General features: G+C 36.2%; 1 protein-coding gene across 1 annotated transcript in view; it reads right to left on the bottom strand.

Moving 5' to 3' along the window:
* The window catches only part of LOC107669914 (sodium/calcium exchanger 2-like), a 95,709-nt gene that overhangs the window by 23,540 nt on the left and 59,136 nt on the right, over positions 1-13,033 (bottom strand). Inside the window, exons 2-3 of the mRNA XM_016462350.1 lie at positions 6,154-6,608; positions 560-697 (exon numbers count right to left, since the gene is read on the bottom strand). Coding sequence (XP_016317836.1) covers positions 560-697; positions 6,154-6,516 — 501 coding nt within the window. The 5' untranslated portion in view covers positions 6,517-6,608. The remainder of the gene's footprint in view (positions 1-559; positions 698-6,153; positions 6,609-13,033) is intronic.

Below are 13,033 nucleotides of genomic sequence, written 5' to 3'. Positions count from 1 at the left end.
TATTTTTTTTTTATATATATATATATAATTTATTTTATTATTATAATTTAAAAGTTTTTGTAATTTTGTTGGGCATTGTCATTTTTTATTTGTTTTTTCTTTTTTTGGTTTGGTTATAATTTCAGTTAATATTTAATGTTTTTAATGGTTTTAAGAAGTCAGAAGCAGGTCGTTTTAGGACTTTCTCTTTTCAGAAAGTTTATTGTATTAGAAAAAAAAGTGCCCCTGTGAGCAAAATGAATCACAAAAAAAAGAAAGACTACATTTTAAAATGCAAAAAGTTCTCATAGCTAAAAGGCAAAGCTAAAAGCCACAAAATGTATATTTTAATTACATGAGTCTATGAATTATGGATGGACCATGCTTCAATACAAACGGAATGATCAGACAAAGCACCACTTAAATTATGAGTGGTAACGCTGCTAATGAAATAGTCAAACCTCAGGCTACACTAATGAGGGTTTATCCATCTGCTGTAAATGTAATTAGTGGTTATGCAGTTAATTGTTACAAAGGGCTTCTCAACTAGCACATTATGTCATTTTAAAGTCTCGCCCACCTCTATGACCGACAGGAGGATTTCAGGTGCAGACGATCCGAGCGCCATCAGGGTCAAATTGGACACGGTTTCGTTCCAGATTCTCACGGTGGCCACTGACGTTTCTCCGTTTGGCATGGTGATGGTCACCTCTTTCTCCTGAGGGATCAGAGAGGAACATGTTAAGGATGCAGTCAGTCATTACTGCTAAGTAAAAGCCTGACAGGTTTTAGCAGTAGGGCTCGTGCACCGTTCAGAACTGATCTGAATTTGAATTAACATAGCAAACAGGATTCAGAATTGCCATTTTGAATGTATAGAAGCAGAAAATGAAAACAGTCACGAATTTTAAATATATACACACGTATACTACTTTTATGTGAATATATAAAGGTACATTTCTAGTTTCAACATTATTTGTTCTTCAGACATTCTTCTTTAAATACAGTAAGTATCAGCTCTGCAAAATGACATTTGTTTTTTTGGCCTTTAAATCTAATTTAAATCTTGAAAATAAACATACAAAAAAAAAAGATTGTTAATAATTAGAATCTAAAAGGATATTGAGATTTTTAAGTTACAGGCACACAAACTTTGGAAAAGGAATATTTATGGCAGTCAGGTTTGTTCTATGCAGTTGTATTGATAACGGGAAACAAGATACATTTCAAGTTTTAACATTATTTGTTCTTCAGACATTCCTTTTTAAAATACATTAGGTATGAGCTGTATTCAAAGTGACCCACATTTGGTTTTTGACCAATGAAAATGTACAACTGAACAATTTACTCATTGAGCCGCATTGAGATCCCCATATCTCTGGAACTGAACCATATAGGGCCATTAAAATGAAGATAGCAAAAGAAAAGGCTGTTAAGAACCAGAATGTAAAATCGTATTCATATATCTTTAATACTTCTTGAGTTACAGGCAAACAAACTTTGGAAAAATTATATTTTTGGCACTCAGATGGGTATGTTCTATTCAATTGTTTTGACAAAGGGAAAGTAACTGTATGCAAAGTGACCAACATTTAGTTTTTGACCACTGAAAATGTGTACAATTTAGCCACACTGAGATCCCAATATCTCTGGAACTGAACCATATAGAGCCATAAAGAGAACGAAGATACCACAAGAAACGTTTGTTAGCAATTAGAATCTAAATGGATATTGAGATCATTAATACTTCCTGAGTTATAGGCATTAGGGATGTAACGATTCACTCAACTCACGATTCGATTCGCGATTTTTTTATTTATTTTTTTTACAAAATTAGATTTAAGACAAATTATAAATGAAATGTGTCCTTTTATTATTGCTTGGACAAAATGCTGCACATTTCTTTGTGAAATGTTCCCCTCAGACATACATTCATATAAACTCCTACCCCTAATTGAATCGCGATTTGTTTAGCATCTCAACCGATTTGAATTGTCACATATTTGAATCAATTTTCAACCGGCTCGCGGTTAATCGTTACATCCCTAATAGGCATTGAAACTTTGGTGAAAAAACACAAAAAGTGATTTTTGAACTGTCATCACTGGCATATAAAGCAACAAAGATTGCTAAAGTCAACATATTTTACTAACAGACCTACCAATCTCAAAAATAAAATTATGATGCTGCAAAGTCATTTTCACCTACCTGTAATTTGGCTTCAAAGCTCAGATGAAAACTGTCATTTTGACCCCCTCTACAAAACACTGGATTACTCAGTAAATATTCAGCCATGGCAATACATATTTTGGCTTTCACAAAATCTAAACTTTGAGCCAGGGACGTTTCTGAAATTTGGTTGATTTGACATCAATTTGTTCAGTCGATTGATTGCTAATGGTTGGTTGAAGTTTATCACTAGACCCAAGTCATTTTATGGCAGAAGACTGCATCTTATTGATTGCACTATAGTGAAGTTCTTTTTGTTTTCCAGTCTAGTAAAGAGATGCCAAACTGTATCAAAACCCTGAGACACAGACAACCAGCTTACTCACTCTCCACAACTCAATAACACTCCTGAAGCGTCAGGGCTCGTAATTCTGGCATTGTGTTTTTATTCATAAGACTTTCAGTGCACCTAGAGTCAGTCAAACTGTCATGGTTCAGTTGTTTCTTTTGAGACGGAAGAGTTCAAGTCTAGTTTTTCAGCCTGGAGGCTCTAAAGTGTGTGTGGTGCAGCCTCTGATCCAGAGCTGGAAATGATTTCCTTTAATAATTTGCAACTGGCATATTAGAAACAATGACTGCTGCTCACAATGATGCATCTAAAGCGGTCTGGGCACAGATAGATGAGACGGCTCAAGGCAAGAAAGGACACAGAGTACTGATGCTGGATTCTTTTATTTTCTTTATGACTCAGTGTGCATTGTCAATCCTAATATGCACCAATTCTGATCTTGTTTCATGCATACAGACAGCAAAAACACTTATGACTGTGTGTTTTGGCATGCTCAAAATGTGCACATCTAAACATGATAAACAGTTCAGAGATGTTTCCAAATATTAGCTGTGTGCACGAGGCCTCGCGGTGCGAACGCAGCCGCTGACAGGCCATACATACCCTCCACAACACTTCTTTGTGTCCTTCCTTTGCTAACATCTCCCAACTGTTTTTGTTCGCATCTGGTGCCGCTTTCACAATCGCATTCGCCACCACCCTGCAGACGCGACCTCATGTTTTGACAAGGGTGCATGAGGCTTGTTTCTAGGGGACGCTTTGATTAATGAGGTAGACTCAAAGCTGTTGGCTTTGATTTTGCAAAAGACGAAATGCTGATTTACTCACCGCTGAGAGAAAGAGAGCGACTGACTCTCACAAAAGATCTATGTTAGCCAACCCTGCTGTGCTGAAAATCCTTTACCTAATTTGGTGTTCCCAGTCAAAAATTACTTGTAAATCTCTCATGCTATATTATTTCCAAATCTTGGGTTCAATCTTTTTGTCAACCTTTTTTTTTTTTTTTGTGATTGATCTGCGTAAACCTCATTGAGTGAAAAAAGCATTATTTGTGGATAATTTTAGCATTGTTTATTCAAAAATTAACTAGCATTTTCAGGGAAAAAACTCCTCTCCAGGTCAAAATGACCCGAACACAAGTTTTAAGAATATATTTACATTATTTAGTTTGTACTAGTTTATTATTTTACTATCAGTAATATACTATTACTGTTTTTTTATTAATATTTTGAACTAGTTTTTTTCCCATTTTTTAATTTTAGTTAATATTTTAGTAATTTTGTTGTGTTTTTGTCATTTTTATAGTTTTTGATTTTTTTTAAATATATAAGTATAGTTTTTATTGATCTTTTAATTTGCTTTAGTTATTTTAGTACTACTTTTTCATATTTTATTTTATTTTATTTTAATTCAGTTAAAGTTTATTTAATTTCAAGCAATGATTTTCATTGTTTTATGGTTTTAATTTACTAGATTTTTATTTTAATATGCATACAAAAAATAGCTCAATGCATAATGAATTAATGTGTCAAAATTTTGAGGGTTTTTGGATATTTCCCCTTGGTTTATGATTATCTACTAAAGATTATAAATGTGAATGTGTCATTATATATTAATTCAGATGCTCCTAAAACCCAATGTAAGTCTATTATGTGATATAATTGATTAGCTTGGTTATAAAGCACAGACAGATGGTGATGAAGCACAAATCCAGTCTGATTTAAGCATAATAATATTAATAATACTTATTATTATTATTATTATTATACTTTATATAGGTCTATTTTTATTTCAGATTTAGTGAAATAACAACACTGACAAACTTGAAAACAAATGTTTGTGACTGTGCCATGATGGTGCAGCATTTCTCATTTTGTTTTATTGTAATCCACATTTAATTATAAAAGTATTTTGGAGTTAAGACGCTAGCTATGTGAAAATTAATGCATTTCCTACATCTGGCTGCATTTCAAATTCAGCAGCCCTTTAATACGGTATAAAGCTAGAGTTTTTGATTTTGCTTTTGATTTCTTTTCTGACAAAATAAAAGAACTAAAGGAAAACTAGCCTCCTTTCTAAAAGCGGTTTGGCTAATTTTCCTCTCTCAACAGGTTTATGGCGCATGAGTCAGCGGAGGTGATAAGAGTAGGCGATCTACCCTTGACAAGTGTTGACGAGTCAGTCGTTTTAGCAGAAAGAAAGAAAAAACATCAAGCACACTGCAAGCATTTGCATCCCATTAAACATTCAGAGGCTGCAGAAACAGTCACGGTTGTTTTTATTTTAATAACAGCAATTACAAGCTAAACTGAGCTCAGGTGAAGGTTACACTTTAAAAAAAAAAAAGAGTTCACCAAAAACTGAAAATCCTGTCATTGTTTAGTCGCTTCAAACCTGTATGCAGACTTGCAAAACTTTTTACGAATTTTCACTCAGCTTTTTGTCAGAAAAAACAGTCCAGAGGGGCTGTCAAACTCCAAAAACACAAAATAAGCCATAAAATAACAGTCCATATGACTCATGCACTATATTCCAAGGATATTATTCAATATAATTGTATCGTTTTCACAAATGTCAGGACCAAATGCACCAGTTTGAAGAAGCATAATGGAGCGAACTTTCACTGAATACCAACTTAAATTTTACATTTATCTTTATGCATTTGGCAGACACGTTTGTGCATTTTGTGCATGCACTTTTGTGCATTTTATCGGATCATGCATTCCCAAGGATTCGAACCCATGACCTTGGCATTGCTACCACCATGCTACCGTTTCAGAAGACTTGAAAACAGACTACTTTTATGACACTTTTAGGGGCCGTTCACATATCGCGTCTTATGCGCGCTCAAGTTCGTTATTTCAAATGTAGACGCACGGCAGGTGCGCTCATAATGGAAGCGATGCGGTCGCGACGCGCACGCGTCAACTTTCAGAATGCCGCAAGCGCACCGCGGGTCATGTGACAAGAACCAACCAATCAGCTTCATCCTTTCCCGTAACAACATTGAAAGCTCAGCCAAGATGAAGGAACAGCTGTTCATAGCTGTACAGGGATAGCCATTTTTAAATAAATTTAGTAGCAGAGCTACTTGCAAGCGATTTTTAGTGCAGCAAATCCATTTATCCTTTGCTGAAACTTCCGCGTCTTCATGGGTCATGGTTGCTTAGCAACGGCAGACGCCTCCGGAGCGCAAGCGCCCGAATGCTTTGGAAAAAAGCAGAAAGTGGCGCACCTAGCGTTTTCCACGCGTTTTTAGGCGCGACATGTGAACAGCCCTTTACAGTGTTTTTGTCCTTTCTTGACAATCATTCTATTTGTCTGTTCAAGTAAAAGAAGAGTACAAGAAGATGCGAAAGAGAACTCAATTCAGTATTTGCACACTATATGATAGTGATGAATTGTTTGATGAATTCTCTTTCACATCTACTTGCGCTTGAATGGTTCAAAATTACATTAAAATGCACACAAAGGAAGCGAAATGCGCATGTCTTATTGAATCCACGGTTCTTTGAAATTTGGAACTGGTTCTTGACACCCAACCCTAGTTCTAAAATGCACCTTTTAGGGGTAAATTTTTACCCCAATAACAGCTTTTGTACCTTTTTTTTAATCCTCTGAATGAAATTAGCCAATTATTGTAAGACAAGACCCACCTGTGATGTGATGACCTCTATAGATGCCATGAATCGATCAGCGATGATGGACACTCCCAGAAACATGTACATGAGAGAGACAAAATACAGGATGGCCCGGACGACCTGCTCTCCCAGACTGGGATTGATGGGCTTCCATACGGGCAGGATGATTCCAGGTTTGCATTCGACCATGTCAGAGCACGGTTTGTTCGGTGGAGCGCCGTCATCCGTCAGGTTACTGTAGAGCTCTGATGGAGCTTCTGGAGCGACAGAGGGCTGGAGAGACGGTTCTTCCCGCTGGGATTCAGGAGAACAGGATGGAGGCAGAGAAAGGACGAGGATGAGCGACAAGAGGAGGACGGGAGAGGAAAACTGTGCCATGGCCTTGCTCCTCAAAGGGCTTCAAAGTTCAGAGGAGGAGAAGAAATAAAGGAGGTGATGCAAGACAGAGAGGAACCAGCCCACCAGGGGACCTGGGGAGAAAAGAGTGAAGAAAAGAGGAGAAACTATGAAAATGCATCTGTAAATGTCATCATCAGAAAAACAAATCTCACGCAGCGCTCACAATCCAACTTAAATATCTCCAGGCTGCAGCTTTGTACAGCTCGCTTTTATAGCGGAGCAAATCAAGTAGGTGATTATAAAAAAAATATGTGAGATGCAGAAACAGACCTTGTAGAATAAAAGACTGCGTAGGCAATGAAAAGGATTGCTTTCTTGAGGTGAAACATGGGTACAAGGACAATGACCTATTGCTGATGATGATGGACGTGATGTTTTTTTTGAAGAGTTTAGCAACAGGACATTGAGACTCCGAGTCAAATAACAATGAAATAAGCGTAGAAATGCTGCCAGGATGGAGGTTTATGTCCTCTGCAGGTCTCAGAGAGGGACATCTGTGTATGCCAGGCTTTTATTAGCTCAAATACTCAAAAACCTTTCTGTACTTGCACACAGTCACGCAACTAGAGGAAACTTTAATGCTCAGATGTTGCTCTTTCAGAGAATTGGAGACTAGAAATGAGGTATTCAGTTACATTTAATTGCAAACATGAACTTTGATGATTTTTCTACGCAACAAGAGAGAGAGAGAGAAAAAAAAACAAATTAAATGAGATGACTGTTTTAAAATTAATGTGGAAAAGAAATAATTAATGACAAAATGGTTGAGTTTATACTGAAATCTCTGATTTTGGTTGCAGACTTTTGTATCTTGGCAAACATGTGCAAAGTTTGAGACATTATTGAGATCTCACACATGAGAAGATCTCATTTTTCCTAGAAGACAATATGTGAATATGTGAAGTTGTTCTCAATTTCATTCTCAATTTCATCTCACTGTTGTCTGGGGGGGGAATTAGATATTTATGAGATCTCATTTGTACATTTTCCTTCACACGAGTGATTTCAGTATGAATAATTTCTGTTTTTTTCCCCCTTTTTTTTTTTTTGTCTAATTCTCCCATCTGTTTATAGTGTTATTTCAGTATTATTTTAGTATTTATTAATATTTAGAATGTTTTTATTTTTCCTGTTGTTTTTAAGTTTTAATACTTTTGTTATGTGATTTTGAGATTTTTATCATATAAAATAATATAATAATGTTTTTTAAATTTTTAAATAGTTTTAATTTATTATTATTATTATTAGTCATTTTAGTACTTCAACTTATTTCAGTTAGTTGCCAAGGCAACATTTCTAATTTTAGTTTACAACATTTCTAGTTTTTTTACATTAAAGTTTTTCATCTAATATTCATGATTTATTTTATCAGCTCTATTTCAATTATCGAAAATTGCTTTTAATAATGACATTTTTTGTAATCAATAAAACACTTCGTTTTTTTTTAATATATATTTTATTTTATCTGCTTTATTTCAATTACCAAAAATATTTTTTTAATAGTTATAGCTTTAGTGAACAATAAAACATTGTTTAGTACTACTAAAAATTTTCAGGAGAAACATTTGAGAGTCCATTAAGTCTCCTGCACTATGAGAGAGCAAACTTTGAGCAATCTGACAGCAGACTTTGGTATCTTGACACATCTGAGCATCATTTGAGATCTCTTACAAAACTCTAGAGAAGAGACTGTGAGATTATAGGGTTGTTTTTCCTCATTTCATTAGTGATTTTTCTTTCCAGCAGGCACACTCTCAATCTAATGCTGATCTATAGCACAACAGCGAGTGTAGGTGGGCACCTGCTCGCTCTCTCTCTTTAAATATAATTTTACAGACACTTAGATGTTTCTAAATTCAGAGCACACTATCCATACTCACTCACTCGTCCTTCTTTTTCCTCCAATTGTCTCATTCTAAATGGCCTTATTCCATCACAGAGCAGCTCTGTGTCTAAAACAAAGTTTGAACTGCTCTCTCTGCTTCACTCTGAATACTAAACAGACAGACAGAGCGGCTTTGTGCTCGGGTTTCATGCAGTGATGGGTTGCACGGAGGTTAGTGGGTTACCCCATCATTTCCCCTCATTACCAGAGCATCTCTCTCCTGATGTAACGCCATTCGTATGACTGCAGGCTTGTCAATTGCGGAGAACGAATCCCCCCAATATAGCAGCCTGGCAAACACTGAGTCATATTATGAGCTAAAATAACCAGGATGCAGAAGCTGTGTTTGTTTCTGCTGTTCAGGGACGGAACCTGTGCTGAACTCATGTTTCTTTTAAAACGGCACATTAAAGGAAGTACAAAACAGATGCTTTGGAGATCACAGACGAGCTCGCTGCTTATGAGAATATAGAATGATAGACACTGAAAGAGAAACAGAAAAACTGAATGCAGTTGTATAGGTCTGTATAAAATGTATGTAGATGTTTTTACAATGAAGAGGGAAGAGTTTGGCATCAGTGTTGGGGTCCGACTCAGAGATATTCCCCCACACAACCGGGACGTTTCCATAGCGACCCCACAAAGGGTTGGTGGGGGTGATCCATTACAGAGAAATGGAGCAGAAAGACAGTCAGAAAGTCAGTAAAAAACAGTGAATAAAATATTGGATTTAAAGCAAATATTTGTGTTAAACCACCTCAAAATAAAGGTAAAGTGTATAATTTCTGCACCACTAGCACAATCACCAAATGTAACTGCAAAAATAATGACTAAAATAAATACAATGACAACATTCACTCATCCTCAGGCTATCCAAGATGTAGATGTGTTTGTTTCTTCATCAGATTTGGAGAAATTTAGCATCACATCACTTGCTCACCAATGGATGCTCTGCAGTGAATGGGTGCCGTCAGAATGAGAGTCCAAACAGCTGATAAAAACATCACAAAAATCCACACTCCAGTACATCAGTTAACATCTTGAGAAGCAAAAATATGATTTAAGAAACAAATCCATCAAGACATTTTTAACTTCAAACCATTGCTTCTGGCTAAAATACAAGTCCATAATCCATAATAACGCTTCCTCTAGTGAAAAAGTAATCTTGTCTGAATCAGGAGAGAAATGTGCACAGATCAAGCAGCATTTACAAGCCAAAACAAATCTCCAAAACAGTTCTAAACAAATATGTCGGTGGATTTTAATGTGAGAAACAACAGGAGACGGACTTTATCACTGGAGGAAGCATTTTTATGGATTACGGACTATATGTATTTTGGCCCAAAGTGATGGCTTAAAGTTAAAAACGTCTTGATGGATTTGTTTCTTAAAAACAAGCAGCTTTTGGCTTCGGTGAATTAATCCTTAAAAACATGCTTCAATATATATATTTTTTTTATTTTAAAATTGGGACTTGGACATGTTTTCATGAGATTCACCATAATGCACCCTCTCTCTTTTACTCTTCTGTCATACATACAAACATTCCCACGTGCGCAGTGATTCATCCATTTAGCTGTTTCAGCAAGTGCACTCACATGCCAAAGCCAGTGCGCACTGACCACGGCACACATATTACACACACACACACACACACACACACACACACACACACACTGATGCGGCATTTCTTTTCAGGCTATTCTCAAACAGATTGAGAAGTTCACTCTTACATAAGCAAGTTACGTGCAACTATTCAAACTAGCACTGATAGAGCACTTAAGCCACGGCAAGGCTAAACACAATTCTTTATTTTACCAAAATGCTTTTCAGAAACACTCAGCCATGGCTCATTCAGCCGCTGACAAATATCTGATAAATATGTGCCTGTTGTGCAGAATTGAGAAACTTGAAGCCTTTTCCTATTATGCGCCGAAACGCACTACCCAGAGTCATTACAGACTACACATACAGTCATTATAGACTCATCTGCTATTAAATCAAGCCTGAAAACATTTTTCTTTAGAAAAGCTTTCACTTAACTAGTTCCCATGGTTAGTCCATCCATTTCTGTTTTGTTCATTACTGGATCTTGTTTATGCACTGATGCATCTTCTTGTTAGTCTTCTGTGAATTTTTCACTCTATGAGGAGGCACACTTGTTATAATATATTGTTGTTAATTTTATTATTAAGAAAACAGAAAAACAATGCATTATGCACCACCAGGGTTATTATAGTAAACCCTGACCCTAAAATTAAAACCATTAAAAAAAATCGTTACTTATGGTAAAATAAAATTTCCCATTTTAATTTAGTTTATCTTGTCTGTTGGTTGGTTTGGTTATGTTTATGTTATAAGTGGTTGAAATGTTGATAAAAAAGATGCAATAAAAAAATTAGTTTATCTTGGTGAACTAAAATAACTAAAACTGAAATAAATATAATAAAAACTTTATAAACATACAGTATTTCAATGATACTAAAACATCACTGCTACCCACACATTAAATGTTGCTGTATGTTATGTTAAGCAGACTGCATTTTCCATTCATAATTAGAGACACAAAGGAATATTCCAGGTTGAATAAAAAAGCTCTGTCTGCCGCATCTCGATTGCCACAGAAAAAATAAAAGAAAATAGAAACACGTTCATGCATCACCAGAGATTTATAATATGAAACTGTTCTGAACTGTTATGAAAGTATAATTATAAAGTATAAGTATAAAGTAACACTTACACATTAAACATGTTGACATAATTTAACCAAGAAATTCCTTGAAGCATCCTGATGAGATGGAACTCATCCAGATGAAACCTCATTCCTCCCCTTAAACATCAGGGCCGCTGTCCAAATGAAAGCTACAGGCCCGGCGTGCATCACTGAGCATGTCGGTACACTGTGTGCTTTAAAAATCATCTGTGACATTTTGCTTCGCTGAAGTGGGACTCATAACCTAATTTGACCTTTCGGGTACAAGAACACAATACTCTAACAGCATCTTATCGTCGCTGAAGGAGTCTGTGATGAGGGATAGAAGGAACATGGTTTCTGTTTACTTTGGAGTCAAATTGATGTGCACAAAAGCTGTGAATAATGCCTGATTTTGGACTATTTTACAGCTTTTTGTTGATGAAGGTAGCACAGAGACAACAGGAAATTATGGGAAGAAAGAAATTGGGACCTGATGCAAGCTAGATTTTATGTCTCTCTTGTAGAGCCTAGTGCATATGTGCATTAATTGCTCATCTCCAGCTGAATAGCATTTTTTCAATATGCACACAATATTTGTTCAGTGAAAAGAACAGAGGATTTTGTCTAAAAATGAAACATGCAGCAACCTCTTATTTGGGTGGTTTTGCACTAAAAGTAGTTCAAAAGAATACAAGCTTTTAAACAAAAAATGAGATGCATGGTGGGCACAGTCACTGAAAACTGGAGTAAATGAGATATTTTAACATTGTTCATTTATTCTATTTTCTTAGTTATTCAAGTCAGAAGCCCTGGAGTGTGACACCATATCCTTCTGTCCATACTGCAGGGTATGAAATAATTTTGCATGCTTAAAATCTGGGTGACTGGCCCTTGAGCCTGTGCACATTCAGACGTTACACAGTTATTTGTTTCACTGAACGGTTTGTCTATTCAATCATTTTATTTGGCAGCGACTACAGTGTTTACAAAACACTGAGAACATGCAGCTAATGTCTCAAGTGATCGTGTCCTGGCTTTATTTCAGGTCATTGAAATGAGAAGCGGTATCCTCTGATTCTTCTAAGGCTTTTGGGAAAACCCTGATGTTCCTTCATTAATTCTTACAAGCTGGATGTGTCCACACAGAGCATTACCTTGCCTGCTGTTTATTACAGCCAGCCTCACTTTATCAACATACACTCAAACTCTTATCAGTCTTATTTTTGTACATGGCCTTTGAAAATGTCATTTACAATGCAATTTGTGAACAGTCTCTCTCTGAGACTCACCTACACACACACACACACACACACAGAGATGGTGATGTGATTTGAGAAGGCCGTAGATTCCATCTCAGAGAGTGAACAGTTGCTTAATTTCTCCCACCCATAAAGCTGAAACACTCTATTTGATTAGAGCAGTGTCTGATGATGGCTTTACGGAAATGATGCTGGAAAAATGTCTGATGCTTAAAGAGAGAATCAGAATCAGAATCAGAATGAGCTTTATTGCCAGGTATGTTTACACATACGGGGAATTTGTTTTCGTGACAGAAACTTCCACAGTGTAACAGAATGACAGTGACAGAACAAAAAACACAGATAATAAAAAATAAAAAATAGAACAAGTAAATAAGGAATAAAAATATATAAATCGACAATTGTATGTGCAGGTATATTACAATAGACAGTTGTATGTACAGGTACTGTACATTATGTGCAAATTTGAGGTGTAGACTGAGTATGAGTGTTAGATAAATAAGTGTATGAGTGTATAAATAGTGTGTGTTCCACAGTTATTGTTAAGTGTTCATGAGATGGATTGCCTGAGGGAAGAAACTGTTCCTGTGTCTGGCCGTTCTGGTGCTCAGAGCTCTGTAGCGTCGACCAGATGGCAACAGTTCAAAGAGGGAGTGT

Source organism: Sinocyclocheilus anshuiensis, unplaced genomic scaffold, assembly GCF_001515605.1.
Source record: "Sinocyclocheilus anshuiensis isolate Anshui unplaced genomic scaffold, SAMN03320099.WGS_v1.1 scaffold272, whole genome shotgun sequence".
Classification (NCBI taxonomy): Eukaryota; Metazoa; Chordata; class Actinopteri; order Cypriniformes; family Cyprinidae; genus Sinocyclocheilus; species Sinocyclocheilus anshuiensis.
This window is presented reverse-complemented; position numbering and strand designations above follow the sequence as displayed.